Raw genomic sequence first — 20,967 nt, 5'->3', positions numbered from 1 at the left:
CCCTCCGGCGATACCAGGTGCGTCGTTCCAGACCGCTGCCAATTATTCGAAAACCGGGATATTACCACGCAATATGTATTCTTTTCACGGACGTTCTAACACCTCTCTGTGATTTTGTGCCTGCATTGTGAACGTCAGGTAAAAAGCTGCGACGCAAAGCAACGCCCTGCCAGGAACAGCGAATACCTTGCGGTTAAAAGTCCTCTTTACTGAACATCGTTTCTATGTCTGATTTTTATAAGACGACGCCTGTATGTTTCCTGATGGGCATCGATGTTTTACGGCGCAGATAGGACCTAGACGACCAGCAATAAGACCGACATTTGCGCGGAGGATCGCATTCCAGGTCTCCTGGTTTGGATGAGCACATGTTACTGTTCAGCAACCGCCAGAGTTCTTCAGGTCTGAAATAGAATTTACTGGAGTGCGAGGTATATGCACAGAAATTAATATATTCATACGCGAGATATATGAGCAACTGCATAGTCGCAGGATAGTCGAAGAATCCTGGCAGTACCTTGGGGGCCGGATAAGTATTTTCACAATTCAGGCTACTTAATAGACAGAACGGATTCGTCGCATATACAAATTAGTAGACAGTGCGGTAAATACTCGTTTTTGTTATAGTCATCCTTCACCTTCGTACATCATCTGAATAAACTGCGTTTACTTGGAAACTACGTATCGCTTGGGTCCTCCGGCGCTGCAGGCGCTTTTTTGCTGGCTTTGTAGTCAACTGAAGAAAATTCAATTCAGATAATTTTCAATACTCAAAGCGTTCACGAGCCCCCCTGAAAAAAAAAATGTAAATAGAGGTTAACGACGTCTCGCAGCTTTTAAAGCCACTTAAAAAAAAATTACGAGGAACTTTAGCGGCTAAAGTGCTGAAAGGCGAAAGCCTGAGTGCTGCATTCTGCTACGCGATTGTTCACTTCACATTTTGTTGGTGCATTAATTAACTGCCAATTAATGACGCTTAAGCTTCGCCTTTAGGAGTGGAACGCGACAGCGTGTTGTAGCGCTGCCACTGAGTCCATTGAACGCCACCACCCGTTCGGCGCGACGCCTTGCCCTTTGAACGCAACGCTTTTTAAGGAAAGTAAATGGCGCAGTAATTCTCTGTCGTCTCGGTGACACCTGAGCCGCACTGTACAGGAAGGGAGGAAGTGGAGTGAAAGAATAAAGAGGGGCCTTAGTGAAGAAAATGAAAATTGTATTTGAGGAAAGGAAATTACGCTGTAACTGTCTCGCATATCTCAGTAGACACTAGTCGAAAATTGTATTTGACGAAAGAAAGTTGCGCAGTAACTGTCTCACATATTTCGGTGGACACCCGTCAAAATTCGCGCGTGGTGACATCACGACAATTTGGACCAATCTCAAACGCGGGCAAATACGCCTTGCTCGTCAGTAAATTGGTTTTTGAGGAAAGGAAATGTATCTGTCTCGCATAGCTCGGTGCACTCCTGAACCTCGCCGTAACGGGAAGGGAGGAAGATGGGAGTGAACGAAGACACCGTATTCACTAGACGCACCTTTGTTCATTCCAAACCATCGAGCTGGCATGGCCGAGTGGTAGCGTGCTCGACTCGCACTCCGGAGACCGGGGTTCGATTCCCAAGCTCGGCCAATTTCTTACTCGGTTTTATTTATTTATCTGGTCTGACTAGAAAGGTTAATTGGGCTAATTGGTGAAGTAAGCAATTAACTAAACTCAAACTTACTTGGAGCATCACTATACGATCCCTTTAATTGGTTGCATGGTTAGTAGCCAAAGTACAATTGGCCCCGTTTGAAATTCGCGCACTGTGACGTTACGACCGTTTCGACCAACTGAAAAGCGTGACATTTCTTGTCGACAGCTCCTGCTTACAACGATGAGGCATTAAGGGCTTCCGCCTTAATATTGAATTTCATGCTAAGGATTTGCGTCAAATGCCGTATATCGTACCAGCTTAAAGGCCTACTTCACCAAAGTTTTGCAAACAGTAAAAATGTTGTTTTTTCATAGTAACCCCCCCCCCCCCCCCCCCCCCGCTATGTCACCCACAAAACATAACGTTCCAGTTTCAAGCAGTTAAGGTGCCAACGGCACGCAGAAATCCGAGTTTTCAATAGGGAAACTAGAAAAACGGGCGCCATTGCCACCCGCCGGAAGTGACGCATGTTTGAGACTGGAGTTCGGAAAGGTTCGGAGCGTCTGCTCGTTGCGGCTCATGCAAAGTGCTGGTACCGGTAGCACGTGCAGCACTTTGCGCAATAAATACTGGTTATAAATGAAAACACACATCTTCAATCGCATGACACCTCCCAGAAAAAGATGTCAAAGTGTTTTATTTTTTATTTTATTTTTTATTTATTTGAAAATACTGTTGGCCGTGAGGCCGTTACAGTGGTGGGGCGTGACACTTGGAAAGCAAAAAGGTTTCGACGATTATACAAAAATACAAAGTGAATCTTCATCTATACAATCATTTCTTACCGCGTAATGTTTCACTTTTTATACAGAAGCAGTGTTAATAAACATTAACTTGAAAAACAGTTATTTCACACAGAAAAGGAAAAAAATAACAAAAATTTCAACATTCCCGGCCTTCACCTTAGGTGAGTTGATTAGGCGTATGACACACACACACAAAAAAAAAGAAGAAAAAAAACTTTTTAGTGCGAAGTTGAGATTTTCGAAAGTTGTTAATGTACTGGACTGTAAGAGATGCTGGTAAATTATTCCATTCTGCTATCGTCTTCGGAAAATAAGAATTAGCATACACATTAATGCGTGGGTTCGGGGTTTGCTAACAGTATTCATTGCTTGCTCTGAGATGTGTAAGTTGTTTTGGGACCAAGTAATGGGAGTTAGTGATATTGAAGGAATTTCTTGAGAGCTGAAATAAAAATTTTAGTCTGGTTACTCGGCGACGTTCGGCTAGAGGTGGTAAATTGAGAACACACAACATCTCTGTTACAGAATCAGTACGTGCATATCTGGACAGTATGAATCGAGCTGCTCTTTGCACACTTTCAAGTTTTTTTATCAAGCCACTTTCTGCAGGATCCCATATAATGCAGGCATATTCTAATGTTGGTCGTACATAAGTTAAATAGGCAGCTAGCTTGGCAGACTGTGAGGCCAGTTTCAATCTTCGGCGCAAAAACCAGAGTTTCTTTTCAGCGGCTGAACAGATTTTTAGTACATGATTTTTCCAGCTTAGATCTCTAGAAATGAGGACTCCCAGGTATTGAAGTGTTTCCACTGTGGTAAGTGCGGTAGATCCTAGCGTATAACAGTACTCATGGACATGTTTTGTCCTGTTCGTGACGCGTAAAACTACTGTTTTCCCTTCGTTGATTTTCATTTTCCAGCATTGGCACCATTTTTTGACAGCTACGAGAGCATCATTAAGCGCTTTTTGATTATCTGTATTATTTATACAAGAGTAGAGCAGGCAGTCGTCAGCGAAAAGTCTCACTGTTACATCTTTATCAATATGGGAAGCAATGTCGTTAATATAGATTAAAAATAAAACGGGACCCAAGACGGACCCCTGAGGTACACCGGAGGTTACGTTTAATAATTCTGATTTACTACCATTGATTTCGACAAATTGAGTTCTTCCGCTTAGATAAGCTGATATCCAGTGCACGATTTTATGATTAATACCCATTAATAGTAATTTGTTAATTAAATCACTATGTTGGACCCTGTCAAAAGCTGTAGTAGGCTAGAAAACTCCTCGCTCAACCACAGCGAAGATGATCGCGCCACAGTGCTATGAGCGTTGTTTGCCTGGCAGTATTAGATTACAGCTTGTGCAAAATTCGGACATCTCGAAAAGAGGAGGCATATTGAACTAGAGGCCAAGTAGAAAAAAATTTTGGTATTATAAAGTCGGCTTTCTTGAGCGGATACGTGCGTGCCAACAGAAGATGTGCGCTGTGCTGTGCGTGCAATATGGTTTTTGTCTTGATGAAAAAAAAAATGACCTGCTTTCTCCTTTTCATTCCAATTTTTCTCCCCCGTCGAAAGGCATCCCTGCCTGCGCACAGGAATTTGAAATAGCTGCTGTTAACCCGAGGGAAATTAATAAAATCCGCTGGATGTCTAAAAATGGAGCTCTAGAGAATTTTTATTTATTTATTTGGGATACTGCAGCCCTCACTTGAGGGCCATAACAGGGGAGGTTTTTATTTTAATTATCAAGGAACAAAAACCTCAGGCACCGACAAGAAACAAAAACATAATAAAACACGAATACTTAACAACTTAACAAACAAAGATGAGGGAAATCATAACAACAGCATGATCAGTTGTCAATTCCTGTTGCCTGTAATATAATTCCAAAAGGTTCTCAAACTCTTTGACATTTTGAGCTGTGACAATGAATTCCGCAAGACCATTCCATATATTAATACATGAGGGGAAAAAAGAGTTTTGAAAAGCATATAGGTGGCCTCTGTACGGCCGTATTGCGGCACTGTGGTTTAAACGCGCACTTTGTTTTAGAGGGGGGTGAATATATGTTTCTTTGTTTATTTTTGTTATTTTTAGTTGAGTCCTGATAATTTGGAAAAACAGTTTCAACCGTTGTTTTTTTCGTCGTGTTTCGAGCAGTTGCAGGATTTACGCATGTCTGTTGTAGAATCGGTCTTCCGATAACGCGAACATATAAAACGCACTGCGGTTCTCTGAATTGTAAGAATTTAAGAATTTTAAGAATTAAGCGCTGTGTTAAGAGAAAGCGTAAGCCAGAAGCAAAATTGGTGTGGCAAATTAAATACATATTTTTCTCTTCGAGGACCGTGGCATCAATGCGGTGCCGATGGTGGGCTGATTGATCTTTACGTGCCTGGGTCGGGCAAGCCACTGCGTGTTGCAAAGTACATGCCGGTTCAAATGAACAAATATTTATGAACTACGTGCATTACTGTATTTACCTAGAATAACTTAAAGCCCGTGCACTGCAGTGATGGAAAGTTTTCCTAATCTTTTTCAAACCTAGATAGAATGACGTAAGTGGTTGCCAGACCCCAGTCGACCGTGTACGCCTACCACGGAGATTGCCGGTAGGCAGTATATCTGTATCGACTGAGCAATAACGCAGAACTTATAATCAAAATTACGTGTTGCGTTCCTATGAAGATATTATCATTCAAATGACATGCGTTCAGGTCTCTGAGGTCTTGGAGACGGGCCTCGGATGGCAATGGTGAAGCATATTGTAATCTGTGACGGAACAGCGCAAAACACCGGGACAAGAGACAAGCGCTGCGTGTTTTGCGCTGTTCCGTCACAAATGAATAACCAACATGCCCAAGCTGCTGTCCTGGCTAATATTGTAATCGACCTCAAGTATGAACGGCGTGAGGCAGTAAGAAATTCGACGTTTTCAGTAACGCTAGTGTGGCATTCCAGGATTCTCAGCCCGGCCTGCGAATCCTTGAGGCACCAAATACACTCGGTGAACGACCGCATTATTGCGCATTGGGCAGAGCTGTGCCTGCAATAAACGCTTCATGTTGATTCCTTTTCAGACGAAGCAGACCGCTCCTTAGGCTACTGCCCGGTGTAAACAATGTGACGTCAAAAGGGAGTTACTCGATGAGCAAAGCCGTCCACTTTAGCTTCTAAACCGGCTAAGCTATCTTGTGACGAGTGGTCCCCCTTCCTCTTTATTCTACCGATTAGAGACGCCTCGAAGCCTTTTTCTCCTAATTATAACCCCCCTCAGTTCGTGGCATGCTTTGCCGATCGGGCCAGAAATATGTACAGAGGGCAAAATGCATGTTTAGAACGGCCGAACTGCGTGCTCCGGGCCGCTCAGAGCTACTTGTGCGATGTCTAGCGATATAACGCCTGGTTCGAGACGACAGAGTGTTCGCATGGGTGGCCAAACTGATAGCGCTGCCTGTCTTGTCGGGGCTCGCAGGCGGCCGCGGCTTTACCTCCTGCTTTTGTCGTTAGTAGTCTGCAAAAGGGCATACGCGGCAGAGAACACACCACTGGCTTATTTTTTATTTACTTTCTTTTTGCGCGCTTGCAAAGCTCTGCCAAGGAGCATTTCACCGTTTCACATACGCGCCGGTGTACTGCATCGTCATCGCGGCTACCAGCCTTAGATAAGGGAGGGAGGTTTGGCATCTTGGGTTCTTCGGCAACTGCAGGAAGGCAGATATAGTGTTCAAGGTGCTTTGAAGTAAGCGCAAGCGGCGGGTTCATTTTCACTGCACTGTTTCTTTTTTTCCTCATAAAAAATGCAACAGATAGCTGCCTTCTCATTTCACGTTGTTTTATTTTTTCCACAGGTTTGTGGAGAAACTAATAACGGATTGGGGCTCCGCCAGACGGCTTTAGGCTCTCGATTCTCCACGGGATTGACTTGTAGAGGGAGCCGACGAGAGCGCGGTCATTGCGAAGGCGTCCTCGCTCATTTTCTATGGCTTCCCACGGATGATCTGGGTCGCTATTAGAGATCCCCGATTTCATGAATAGGGTTTTTTTTTATCAGTCCCCACACGTTTTCTATGATGTTTAGGTCGGGGCTTCGTGCAGGTCATGGAGTACTCGTAACGCCAAGACTTTCAAAAAGGTCTCGGACAGCCTTCCCTGTGTGCACAGGCGCTCCACCTTGTTGAAAGTAATACAGCCCATCCGGAAACGGCCCATCAAGCACATAAGGCAATAGGACCATTTCTACTACCGGCGTGTAGACCTCGGCCGTCATACGTCCAGGAATGATGCGGTACAGGGGCCCTAGTCCATCTTAGCTGTTGGCTCCCCACACGCTGACTGAAACACGTCCTCTCTGCAAGTCGTGAAATAGGGCGTTATTAGAAGAACCAGGTTCTCATTAGAAGTAATGATACTTGATGTGGTAACAGTGAAAGACAGGAGGCGACGAGAGAACAACGCATTGAAGAGATTAAAGGCATTATGGTTCGAAATATGGAGCGCCAAATGTCCGTCCGCGAGCTCGTTATGCTGGCTTTCCAGCTTTGTAGGTTTTCAATATGGCATCGCAGCACACAGTATAATACCTGAAATAAATGTAGTGTATTTTATATCATCATAAAATGTACGCACTGTTTAAACTTGAGAATACAATTTTTTTAGGGTGCAGTGCGGAAAAGGTAACTAACGAACAATTAAAAGTGCGATTTTGACGTTGTATATTTCAAATAACATTGCCCATTCCGAAAATGTAAAAATTAAGCTTGCATTATACATTCAGAACATTCAATTTTGCAATTTATCATTTCGCCCTGAAATAGGAAATAAAATTAGGGATTTAAGTTGTTTATGCGTCTTCCATCTCTATTACCAACATAATGTCCACTGCGCTATGCAGTTTAACAACTAAGACTGCCCCCACCTACTTTCGCTAGTTTTAAAATGAACGTATACCAACTCGCCCAACTTTCTATTCTACTACTTTAAAATATAAATTTGACAAATTGAAAGACGTCGCCCTGTATACTCTTCAACTGGCGAGCACATCGAAACACATTACAATCTTACCGGGCTTTTCCCGGCCTCCTCAACCGCTTCTGCTGGCCCCAGCGTGTGCAGAAACTGGCTTCATCGCTGAACACCGCTGCCCTCCAGTTTTCTGGTGTCCAGTCCTCCACCACTGATGCAAATTCCAGGCGCATGTCCCGATCCAATTGACGAAGTTGTGTTTTCTGCGAAGCTATTCTACTTTTCACGCCCGCTGCATGAAGTCTGTTCCTGATTGAGCGGATGCATTCAAAGCGAACATGTCACGAAGCTCCCGGGCGCTTCATGACATGTTCGCTTTCGGATCATAATCTGCTCCCGCGAAGACGACAAGCCACTCTTCTTCTTTTGTCGTCGCTCTTGATGGCGGGCCACGCGGAGCGTCATTAAATCGGCCGCCTTATTTTTAGAAGGCCTGCAGCACACTGTTGACGGTGGCTAAAGGGCGCCCTATAGCTTGAGCTATAGCTCTTTGGGACATTGTCCGTCCCATCTCCGCGATGGCTTTCCTTTGCTCTAGCGTCAGTCGTGGCGCCATCATCAGTGCCTTCACGCATCTGGTCTGTTTCACTTGCAGGGTGCAAAAATTTATTCCGGTTATCGCATATCTGGTCTTGTGTGGCCAACTCACCTGCGGCCACAGTATGCTTTCAATAATCACATGCCTATTTTGGCATTTGCCGAAGAACGCAAAATGCCAAACCTCGCTCCCTTATCTAAGGGTCGTAGCCGCGATGACGATACAGTACACCGGCACGTGTGTGATGCGGTGAATTGCTCCTCACCAGAGCTGTGCAAGCGCACAAAAAGAAAGTGAAAAAAAAATAAGCCAGTGGTGTGCGCTCTGCCGCGTATGTCCTTTCGAAGACGATAGCGCAAATCAGTGCTACTAATCACAAAAGCAGGAGGTAAAGCCGCGGCCGCCTGCGAACCCCGAAAAGACAGGCAGCGCTATCAGTTTAGCCACACATGCCCACACTCCGTCGTCTCTAACCAGACGTTATATCGCTAGACGTCGCGCGCGTAGCTCCAAGCGGCCCGGAGCACGCAGTTCGGCCGTTCTAGACATGCATTTTGCCCTCTGTACATGCTCTGATGCATGATGTATAGCGGGAGAGGTCTATTGACAAAGCCCTATTCACAAAAAGGGTTAGCGTGCGGTAGAAGCGTCAAGAGCCCACCATTATCTGTTCTGAAGAAGAGACGGGAAATCACTTTAAAACCTTAGCTCTCGACAGTTGACACCAGCTTTCGAGATCGGGTGAGAAGGGCAGTTGCCGAGAGGTATACATGGTGCTTTCAGCATTCCTCATGTTCCTTTCCGCGGCCACGCACTTCGTCGACATGATACCAGCAGCTAATTTTTCTCAGAGACCATCGAGATTCGCGGTAAAAACAGCCAGAAACGTGCCAGAAGAAGGGCTTACAAAGGACGTTCACTCACGTCAGAACGCCTGAAACTGGCGAGCCGGCAATGCCGGTGTCTCAATGGTGCGTCATTTCCGGTCTGGTTTGGTAGTTGTCCAGCACACCGCTAGGGGACTGCGCCGTCTGCTACCGAGGTTTTTGAACGCTTCTAACTAAAATACTAGACACTTCACAGCCCTAATAATAAAAATAAATATCGTTCATAAGATGCACACTATATCGAGCGCAAAATTAGCCGAAGTAAACTTTTGGTCAAGTACGCTTTTAAAACAAAATAATTCTACGTCATACCACAAATTAGTGTGACGGTGTCTGGTCAAAATGCTCAGAGTTTTGCTCAACACCGCCATATAGTTACTTTAATTGCAGGGGCCCGAGAAAAAAATTGTAGCATATGTGTATTCAGCAGCTACCGGCACCCAGCACAGGCGGCAATTAATAGCAGAGGCTGAAGCTCATTACTTCGAGCTAGGAGCAAGGTAAGGAAACCCGCTTGCCTTTGAGCACACTGCGTTTTCTTTTGTGCGTGGTAACACACGCAACAGGAATCGTTCGTGGCCTTTGACTACAGCCAGAGAGTAAAGTTTCTGCGGACATTTGCTAAAACCGATCCCCAGCGTAATCTCTATCGTGCGCAATTGGCGAGAAGTAGCGGCAGCCGATAACTTGAACTTTGTGCATGAGTGCGCAAAACCACTTGAACAATAAGTGCTCTTCAGTGCAGACAGTGTAGAGGTTGACGCCTGTCACCCAGCATCTGTTCACAGGCCACGGCGCTCCGTCCCATTAAGTTCTATCGCTTTTGTACCTGTAGGGATTGTGCATCGCATGCACCGGTGCTCTCTAAGGTCATCTTCACCTGTGCCCTGTCCTACGATGTGCACATATCCTACTGTATGGAAGAACGTGCCGGTGACAAGAAGATAGTGTGTTGCATAAGCTACTTGCATAAAATACCCGCCAAACTTGCATAAAACACCCGCAAGACATCAGCAATATTCCGGATTGTTATGGCAAGCAGTCAGAAAGAAACATGACACTAATGTGCTAACCGCAGTTGCTCAACCCCATAACTCCGCGCTGGCCCACTCAAGCCGAATGTATTTTTTTTTGTGACCCCACCAGCAAGCGAATATCCATCTCATCGTTTGAACAGTCTCGGCAGAGGCTTTAAGGTTAATTTTATTGCTTCATGTGTTCATATAAAAAACAGTTATGAAAGTCATGAGACATTCCAGCCGATTGTGATACAGTCCAGTACAGCCTATTCTACAAGACCCAGCCATTACTGAACTGATATTCAGTGTCCTTTTAAACAGGTGACATGCAATCATGGAAAACTCTACTTAAGCGTCTGTATTCAGTCTTGTGGCTGTTCAGTGGCTTTTATTTTGCTACTTATATTACGGCGCAGTGGCTAAGTGCTTGCATTTTAAATCAGTCCCACACCTCGGCCCTCTTATTTATGTTCGTTTTCTTTAAAGCTTATTCGAGATATTAGAGCAGATAAACAGTCTCAAGGCACTCTTTTCTATTTCTCTTTGCTCAGAGCAAGCACTGACCGGCACATCAAGAGGCTGAAAGTATCAACAGAGAAAAAAGTTGAGACACCGTTCCCAACCGGTCTACCCTCGTTTTCACCTGCCCCTCCCCTGGTTCGTATATGATTCCGTAACGCATAACAACTCACGGCAGGCCTCCGCCGCCCATATCTCCTGCCCTCCCGCATCCATTTCTCATTACTGCGGACAACATCACGTGCTCGCAGCCAGCGACGACATTTGCCAGAGACAGCAAAGCCGTGGCAGCGATGACGTCCAGCGGCATTGATCGGCCTCCTTTCCCGCGCTCGTCGCCAGTCGTAAAGCCCGCTCCCGGTCACCGGCGCAGTTTCGTCGACGCGCTCTGCTAGATAGCTGAAAGCCGAGCTCCTGCTCTCAGTATCGCCATGCCCATCGTCTTATACAACCTCGTCGGCAGTCCGCCCTGCGGCTTCATCCGATCCCTGGCCAAAGAGATTGGAGTGGAGCTCAGCGTCAAGAACTTGGATTTCATTAACAAGGAACATCTTTCCGAAGACTTTCTCAAGGCGAGTATGACGATATCTTTAGAATCTCTACAGAATTCCAGCGAGTGTCAATAACGCTTTCGGGCTCTTTTTGTATCTCATAGGCGTTCTCTTAAGTGGACATTCATCAAGGCCCCATGACCATTTTTTCCCTCACAGTGACACTTTTATGTGTGATAAAATGTGACTCCGAAAGGAATGCTCCTTAGAGTCTCAAGACATGCGGAAGTTTTCCACGAAAAGAGCTTAGGCCTAAAAATAGGTGGATAACGTCGGCTTGCGATTTCGCAAAAGGACAACCTTAGATCAAAGCAGAAGAAAACAAAATTTTTCTCGAACCTCAACCTTTATTTAGCAGTTGCATGCAAACCCTTCTTTTCTAATCATTGGGAGAATACCGCGCGCAGTTGTAACCGCGCCATATAAAACGGGAACATGGTGGCGAAACCTACTGTTTCAAAAACGACACGCTACAGTATGGTCATCAAAGAAGACCAAGCTGATACTTAGCGCTGAAATATTTCGAAAAAATTATAAGCTTTTTGCCTACAACTTTTAGACAAGCGACGTGCTTCTAGATACGCCATCTTCTTTAGTTGCGACCTGAAATCTTGCCGAATTTGAAAATTTAAAAACCTATCATTTTATTAACATTTAAAAATAAACTGTCATCGAGGTTTATCATAAAAATTTCCCTGAAAAGCCTTTCCTAGCTAGGAATTGTGCGTCAGAAATAGTTTTGCATTGTTTTGTTTTAAACTGCAAAACAAATCATAATGCAAAAAATAATTAGCTTCGTGTTGGGGCATTAAAAATTGTAACAATCATGCGTTGCAGTGCACACAGACGGCAATTGGCTGTTCTCTAATTACTGTAGCGGCACAAGTTTTGAAAATAATTTGGAAGCCTCCTTCGCTTTATTAGCCCTGTTTTAATAGGTTCATATGTTAGCGTTTGTCCTCTTTGGCGCGAGCTGATCCTTGCTAACGGCAATGCTTCAATGATGTTTTAATTTAAATGATTTTAGTAGCTGGATATTTTAGTTTGTTATTGAGTTTAATATTAGTATAGTGATGGTGGCATTACAGTCTCTTCACTTTAGGACCCTCGCCTCTGTGCTAATGCTTGTGCACTGAATCCGCACGCAGTGAAGAAATTCTTATTTGGTTGACTAATGGCTTTGATTTTGTTTATGCATGGTTGTATTATTAAAATTGATTCATTGTCCTCTCCTTGCATTTTGATATTCTGATGTTATAGAACATAGTTATTGAATGTGAATACGAACATGAATAATTAAATTTGGAAAGACACACTTGAGAGATCATTCATACCACATACGCAAAAGTAGGTGGCCTCAGGTATAATTCTAGAGTTCGTGCCGATGTTCTCGAGCTTAATTGTAACTATCTCGATTATGTTTACATCGGACACATTTTGCTCGCAGATGGGCTAGCTCGATAAACTTCCCGTCTCCAATGTATTATGCAGCGTTTTAATTTTTAAAGCGGCCCTACATAGAGATGTCTGTCGTACGATGTTGCGGGGAAAATGCGAAAGCATCTCCGATTAAAAACTCCTTCAGGCATGAGGCACCGAAACTGCGGCGAAAAATCATTACAAAGCAAGGGACAGACATAATCGCCGCTTCCAAGATGAACGTTACGCACCAACCAGTCAGTCAGACAACACTGTGACTCCGATTCAGCTAAACTTCACGGCGGAGTAAAGGACGACCATTCATGCCGCTATTCACATAGTGAAATGTACCGCATAGCGTCTTAAACTAGCGCAGAACTACTTTTACACACTGTGTGGAAGGTTCAGAGTTCGGATACCGTTTGGGGCTCGTTCTAGTATGCCTACGCGGTCACTGGCGGCTTCAATGGCCTCACTACCAGACGAAAGCAAGTTGCCCAGTCTTTCTTTGCTAGCCAGCCGACGTTTTCCCACGCACTTAATTCTTAGGTCTGTGACTGGGAACAACCCTTTACTCACTTAGTAGTTGCTGCCCGTGAAAATGATATTTGATCCTAATGCAACCGGCAATGCTTTCAGTGGCGCAGTTAGCCTTCGCATAAATAGACATGTTGTCGTCAACGCATTTTTGACAGAGCAGGTACAGATTTATTCAGTCGTGAAATAGGCGGCCAGAAGCAATGCCGGAGCAGACCGTAGAGTTTTCTGACGTCGCAACACAAGTGAGAACGTTAACGTTGGTTTTCTCTTATGATAAGCTTTACTGCATCTGTAAAACCAACTGTTGTGTGCTCGTTGAAATGAAAGCGCGAGGAAATTTTCTCTTCGCATAGCTCTGCCCTTCTTTATGTTTACATACTCCAGTCAGATGTAAAGTATATGTGAGGAATGCATTCTGTTGACTTCCTTTACAGCTCCCGCTATAATAAAGAAGAGGTCACAGTTTTATATCCAAATTTTTCGGTTCTGATCAATTAATCCCCTCTGCAGCGCCAGCGCTTCACAACAATACAAGAGGCAGTAGCTTACAGAAAAACGCCGATATTCTGTTTATTTAAAGAATTAAGAAGCCAACATAAGACATTAGTACAACAAAACAAATGTGAAGTTTTTCCCATTTTTAATCTGAGCTTAATTACCCACCTGTGCATGAGCGAAGGGCCACTAAAGTTTGGCCTAAGTGTTGTGTAGGTCTTGTCACAAACCAGTGAACCTCAAAACCCCAACAAGTGCACAGAAATTCTGGCTCGCAATAGGCAACCTGCATAAGGTTAGCGAAGTATTGAATTCATTCATGTCCTAACTTACTGACGGAGGTAGACAAAGAAAACGTGCTTCGAAAGTATTTTGGGGGGTTTTGTCTTTGTCCTAAGTAAAATTCATCGATGTGCAATCAGTGCGAAGTCCTACCCATGACCGTTGCTATATTTAACAGAGAATATTTTTAAGGGTATGAACCTAAAAATATGCGGCATACGCATATGGGCAAATATGACACGGCATTATGCATTTGTTATTATAGTTTTAAAGGATCTAATGCAACACTTCACTGTTCTATTCCATTTTATAAGTTCTGAAGGCCTAAAAAAGAAATATTGAAGAAAATCGGCGTTGGGACCTTTTTTTATTGAAAGCCCAATTCGGCCACTTTTCGCAACTCTGATATTCCCGAGGATTCTAGATGCCCAGAGTAATACTTCCCTATCTTGAGATATGCATTTTCTTTAACATCTGTAGCAAAAGCGAACATTTCTTAGAAAATGTTACACATTGCATGTTCATCTTTTTACTTGATCATACTGCAAAGTACCTTTTTTCAAATCGCATAGCATTTCCAGCATTATTCCTGATTTGCGTGAGAAAAAAAATTGTCTTCAGAATGAAACAAAAAGTTCGCTTATGGTTACTGATAAAACCTTAATTGTTTTCAAAATTTTTATATTTCCTTTTACAGACCTTCAATTTGCAATTCTGAAAAATCGGAAAAGTGAGGACTTTTGATATAGAATTCTTTTACAATAAGATATCGCGTTTGCTACCGAACAAAGGTAGATTTATTCATATGGACGCAGTTGTCTATCCTATAATAAAAACTTAATTGAAACCGAAAATGATCATGGGACTTCGATGCATGTCCTTGTCTGCACACACCCTGATGTCCTGTAAAGCTGCGAACGAAGGCCTAGAACGTGGTAAGCACTCAAGTGAAATACGACGCTGCAGTCGACGCTATCAATTGCCTACTCATCGAAAGATAAACGGACCGCAGATCAGCAGACGAATAGTCTCTGTACTGCTCATTCGGTGGTTTTGTCCATTGCTCTAAGTTTTTTTGGTTGGTTTTGTCCATTGTCCATTGCCCCGAACAAGCACAAGGCAGCGCTAAAGGCGCGTTTATACTGTAGGGACTCGGCCCACGCGCAAAGCGTCGCTCGCGATCAGTCAGGCTACCTCGTTTAGGCTACGCCTGACGAAATGCGAACTTGCGCGCCGTCGGCGGTTTTCTTCGGAGCTGCGCAGAACGATCGCAGAACCGCGGGCCATCTGCATTCCGTTCGCCCCTTTTTCATCGCAGCCTCATCCGTTTCGCTTCATTCGCGGCAATTCTTGTAAGAGTTCAATGCATCGACAAAGTCCCATTCCTACTTTGCAAAGAGGGTTGTACAACATGAACTGGTGGGCGAGCTGGTCTGACATATTAGTTGCTTAAGATTAGCAACGAAGGTGCTGCCGCTCCTCGTTGCGAGCTTGCTTGCTTTGAGTTCACGGGTAAAGCGGTCTGGGACCTTCCTCCAACATTGTTATTCTTCAGCGACAAACGGAAACGAGAGAAAAAAAAATCATCAAAGATTACGGTGCATGCAGCAAGCGGGATGCTTCGGCCGAGAAACGTACAAATGAGGCCGAAAACAGCAGTCATAAACAGCTAAAATGTGGAGAGACCGCTGCTCTGCTGTATCTGTTCTCACGCGTTCTGTTCGGTTGGCTTATGGGCTTTAACGTTCCAAAGCGACTCAGGCTATGAGAGACGCCGTAGTGAAGGGCTCCAGAAATTTCGACCAACTGGGGTTCTTTAACCTGCACTGACATCGCACAGTACCCGGGCCTCTGGAATTCCGCCCCCATCGAAATTCGACCGCCATGGCCGGGATCGAACCCGCATCTTTCAGGTCAGCAGCCGAACATCACAACCACTGAGTCATTGCAGCGGACTCCTATGCGTTCTCTTTGCGCTGTTGGCACCGGAAATCGAGACGCTTAATTTTTGTCATACACACAGGGGCGTCGTTGTATGACTTCGATAAACCTCTCCACTTTGCTATCCGAAGCAAATGCAACGTTTGAGCCGCCGGCGCCAATCATTTTGTTCGAGCAGGCATCAGCCATTTTGCTCTGCGCGATGCATTGTAGGTCGACGCAGCCGCCGGCGCCAATCATTTTGTTCGAGCCGGCATCAGCCATTTTGCTCTGCGCGATGCACTGTAGGTCTACCCAGCCGCCGGCGTCAGTCATATTGTTCGAGCAGGCATCAGCCATTTTCCTCTGCGCGAAGCATTGTAGGTCGACGCAGTCGACCATGCCGGCGCCCGAATGGAGCAGGTGAAGCCAAGTCTGCGCCGGGCTCGTCGGGGTGCGCTGGCAGACGTCGGTAACATCGGCGCTGCAGTGCGTCGGACTATACCAGGAGTTATTCTGGCTAACGTAACGCAGAGTGTGCGAGCGTGCGGGCGCATGTTACGTCGGACTATAATCACGGGCTAAGCGCCCTCTCAGCGGAATGTGCTAGGGCCATTTTTTATAAATATTTTCTACAAGCCTAAAATGTCTGTCTGTTCGTTGCTGCTAAGCAGTACATACCCACCCCAATCATACGTAAAAATTTCCAAGCATAGCTCAGGCAGTCATTTTTACTCGCTGAAAATGCTTAACGTCGTCACATTTCCGCATATTTATAATCTTGCCCTGACCAGCATGTAACAAAAGCTCCCGTTAGTACACGTTGTACGGCTCGTGTAAGTGGCTGTTAAATTAGTGTCAATATTTAATTTACACTAGATTCGATTTGCACATTACTGCAGAACGTCACGCCGACACCACATATTGTTTTTGGAGTAATATTCCCGATACCTTGTGTTCATATGCGCGGAGCTGTGCAGCAAAATCGCCTCGGCATAGGCCATTTTTTTTTGCAAACTGCAGGGTGAAGTTTTGTTTTTAGCACGCTGACCGTATGACAGGACATCAAGGGCGCCAAGAGGTGTAAAAAATTAGTTTAATTATTTAATGACATCCCTCGCTTTCTTCGGGTTCCAGAAGAAACGTCCCCGGAAAAAATTTACCCGGAAAAAAATTTCACTCAAAATATATCCGCGGAAGAAACGTCCTCATTTTCGAAGCAGGAAAAAAATCCCTCGAAATGTTTCACCAAACGTCCCGTAACCCCCTGGGGGGGAGGGGAGGGATGGGGGACAGCTATATATTTCCAATGCTTCCGGGTGCCCACTAGTTTTATAAGGGGCACAAGCTTTCCCCTGATCTGGGGCGGTATGCAATGTGCTCTAAACTGGATACTTGTCTCCTCTGGCGCTTGTCTAAACGTAATGACTGCACAACGTAATTGCTGCAAAATGACGTTGATTGTGAACCGTTCCTCAAGAGACTAATGCCAGAAGCTGCCCGAGGCATAATAGGCTCTACTGAACTTAACTTAACCTACTTAACTTTCCGACGAACGCCTCCCCTAGCGATGTGGAGCGTCCACTCGGCCGGCCACTCTTGATGGAGGAAAAGGGCCGACAATGCAACATTGTACGCTACAGCGATTCCACTGATTGGCTTGGAAGTGACTAAACAACGAACAGATTCTGGGCCTTCATACCTTCCATGGAGCTGAGACAAACCTAATAGCTGTCATCGAGAACCCTGAGGGGTCTCGAACTGAGCGGAGATCAGTGTCAATCACTCATGAAGTTTTTACAGCACACTACCGATAAGTAACAGTGGTACGTAGCGCCACAATCATTTAAATCAGTGACTCAGGCGGAGTAATTGCTGACAGGTTACTTTAAGTCTAATATCCAACGAATTGAATCTGAGTGGTTTTTCGCTTGGGGAGTCCCAGAGGCCGTTTTTTCGGGGGAGGTATCTTCCGGGAACGTTTTTTTCCTCCACCCGTTCTCTTCACACGGGTGAACCGGTTTACTGAATATTAACGCGATAACGTGAAGGCCCCGTTAACCAGAAAATGCGGCGTCGGCGTCGTCGTGTTGTGAGCGAAAAATAGTGCCGCGTAAGGTGGCCCAGGTGGCCACCAGCCAGTGAAACTTGATTGCCCATCTAGGTCACTTGACCTTGTGGCGTCATCACAACCTGCCCACCGAATTGTGAACAAACTTACCACCGTGACAAGTGGCTCTTGAATCAATGATTTATCATGAGAGGTTGCTCGGGAAACGCAACTTGGGTCGCACAAGCCTCACTGGTAGCAGCGCTTTCCTTCGTAGGGCAGTGGTGCAACCCTTATCCGCTGCACCATTACGGAAAGAGTGATTTCAGGACTCCCAGTGACCTGTGAGCGTAAAGTTGAGAATGACCTATTCCATGTATATGGGCTTTAAAGCGCGTCCAGCCAAATATATTTGTGCGCGTCCAGCCAAATATATTTGTGGAGAACCGACGACGACTTGTGTCTGCGATTGGTCTCCACAAATTTGATGACTCCGGACTTCGCGTCTTCGTTCTCTGCTCCTCCCCTGCGCTTGCATCAGCAGCTTCGCTAGGCCTAGTACTGCCCGGAGCTCGAGACCCCACCTACCTTCCATCGTGTAAGCGCTGGCTATGGATCCCTCCACTCATGTACCGTCTCCGTCACCTCTCACGCCGCCACTTCATGAGTTCGCGGTCTCCGCCCTCAAGCTCCCCGACTCCTGGTCATCGTACACGGAACGTTGGTTTCTCACCATCGATGCCTTGTTCCGCCGGCACCACATCACGTCACAGGTGACCATGTTCAACAATGTCACTGGTGCGCTCACGCCTACTACTGCTGCGGTTTTTTGCGACGTCCTGCGCTCTCCGCCTGCCGATCGCCCTTACGATCATCTTAAAGCGGTGCTCATCTAGCGAACTTCTTGAACGGAGCCACGTCGTCTGCAGCAGCCCCTTACCTCAGAAGAGCAACGGAGATCGCAAACGTACCGAGCTGTTGCGTCGCATGACCCGCCTGGCTGGAGACTTGGCTACTTCACACGACTGCGCGCTTCTGCGGGAACTCTTCCTGCAGCGCCTTCCTCCGCAGGTGTGCATGATCCTGAGCGTGTCTTCGTCTCAGTCCCTGGACTCCCTGCCGACGCTGGCAGATCAGATCATGGACGTTAGCTTTCCGTTGGTCGCAACACTTCATCGCCCTCTTGCCTATCAGCTATCGAGCCCAGCTCCTGACGATTGCTATGCCCATCTCACAGCTTCTAATGAGGAACTAACCCGGCAGGTTGCGCAGCTTACACCTGAGGTTGCAGCCCTTCGTACTCGCCGGCCGCATTCCTCGTCTCCACAACACCGTACCAGCCCCAGTACTTCTGACAATCGTTCTCCGCCCTTTACTGGTTCCATCTCCGCTACGGCTCTCGCGCACGCCACTGCCGCCAGCCTTGCTCCTTCGCGGGAAACGGTCCGGCCGAGCACTGAAGGCGACCGGTGTTCTCGGCCCGCGATCCAGTCGCCTTTTCTACGTCACTGACTGTGTAACCAAAGTCCGCTACCTCATCGACACTGGTGCCGAGATCTGTGTTCTTCCGCCTACGTTCGCTGAGCGACGCCGTCCTTTACACTCTCCTCCTCTGACCGCACTCAACGGATCGACCATAGGGACATCGGGGAGAAGTCGGTAACTGTTGACCTCTGACTCCGCCGTGCCTTTTGCTGGGTATTTGTCATCGCGGGCATGCTCTCGCCAATCAACGGCGTCGACTTTCTATGGCACTACAGGCTCCTAGTTGACATGCGGCAAAATTGCATTATGGATTCTAAAACGAGACTCGTCGTCCAAGGCGCCTCTGGCCGCGCTCCGCCACTCCGGCTCATCCAAGCGCGCAGCACCGTTTCCGATCCTTGGTCCAGCATACTCCCCGAGTATCCAGATGTCTTCCGACCCCCGTCCCTTCAAGCACCGGTCGCTCAGAGCGTGACTCAAAATATTGTGACGACTGGGTATCCAGTGTTTGCTCGCGCACGTCGCCTCGTCCCGCATCGCCTCGCTGTCGCCAAACAAGAATTTGAGCATATGCTAGAGCTTGGCTTCATCCGTCCCTCCTCCCGTCCTTCGGCGTCGCCCCTCCGCATGGTGCCCAAAAAGAACGTCGACTGGCGCCTGTGCAGCGATCACCGGGCTCTCAACCAGGCCACAGTCCCTGACCGCTACCTGATTCCCCACATTCAGGATTTTACATCGACCTACATGGCTGCACCATCTTCAGCAAAGTCGATCTTGTGAAGGCATATCCCCAGATTCCTGTGGAGCCGTCGGATATCCCGAAGTCCGCCATTATTATACCTTTTGGCATGTTTGAATATCCGAGGATGCCTTTCGGTCTTCGCATTGCGGCCCAGGCTTTCAGCGCTTTCTTGGCCAAGTACTACGCGGCTTGACGAGGTGCTTTGCCTATCTTGACGACATTCTCGTCTTCAGCCCTACGGCAGTGGCCCACAAACTCCACCTGCGTCAAGTGCTCGCAAGACTCAGCCGTTTTGGTCTTGTTGTGAACGGACCGAAAAGCGAGTTAGGCGTTGCAGAGTTGGACTTTCTCGGCCATCGCGTCAGCGCTCATTGCATTCACCCGTTACCGGCCCGTGTCAACGCCATCAGTCAGTTTCCCCGGCCGACAACCACCCGACAACTGCGCAAATTTCTTGGCCTCGCCAACTATTATCGGCGCTTCATTCATCGCTACGCCGCAATACTGCCGCCTCTCCATGACCTTCTCTCGGGCAACAGCAAGCCTACCGCTCTCGTTGTTTGGACCGATGTCGCTGACCGCGCCTTCAGCGGCATCAAAGCAGCCATTGCCGGCACGATGCTGCTGTTTCATCCTAAATGTGACGCGCCCACATCCGTCATGGTTGACGCATTGGACACGGCGGTCGGCACGGTCTTGCAACAGTTCGTTGCTGGTATTTGGCAGACAATCGCCTTCTTTTTCCAAGAAGCTTGCGCCCCCTGAATGCCGCTACAGCACCTTCGGCCGAAAGCTCCTAGCAATATATTCACCTGTGAAGCACATTCGTCATTTTCTCGAGGGACGCACCTTTCATATCCTCACTGACCACAAACCTCGACGTCCGCGCTGGCATCTAGCAGTACCTCCTGCGTTTCTCGCGAAATCAGGCAGCTCGCCTACATTTCCGAATTTACCTGCGACATTCGTGACGCCAGCGGCAAGTCCAACACCGTTGCCGACGCTCATTCTCGTGCTGAAGTCAATGCGACGGACAATGGACG

At 46.7% G+C, this 20,967-nt stretch overlaps 1 protein-coding gene across 1 annotated transcript in view; it reads left to right on the top strand.

The window, feature by feature from the left end:
• Window positions 1-10,825: 10,825 nt before the first annotated feature.
• The window catches only part of LOC149362273 (glutathione S-transferase 1-1-like), a 29,195-nt gene continuing 19,053 nt past the window's right edge, over window positions 10,826-20,967 (top strand). The window contains exon 1 of the mRNA XM_089572970.1: window positions 10,826-11,012. Within this exon, the coding sequence (XP_089429096.1) occupies window positions 10,872-11,012 (141 nt within the window). The 5' untranslated portion in view covers window positions 10,826-10,871. The remainder of the gene's footprint in view (window positions 11,013-20,967) is intronic.

Source organism: Amblyomma mixtum, chromosome 2, assembly GCF_055824585.1.
Source record: "Amblyomma mixtum isolate Tamu chromosome 2, ASM5582458v1, whole genome shotgun sequence".
NCBI classification, from domain to species: domain Eukaryota; kingdom Metazoa; phylum Arthropoda; class Arachnida; order Ixodida; family Ixodidae; genus Amblyomma; species Amblyomma mixtum.
Note: the sequence above shows the minus strand (reverse complement) of the source record. Positions and strands in the feature narration are given on the sequence as shown.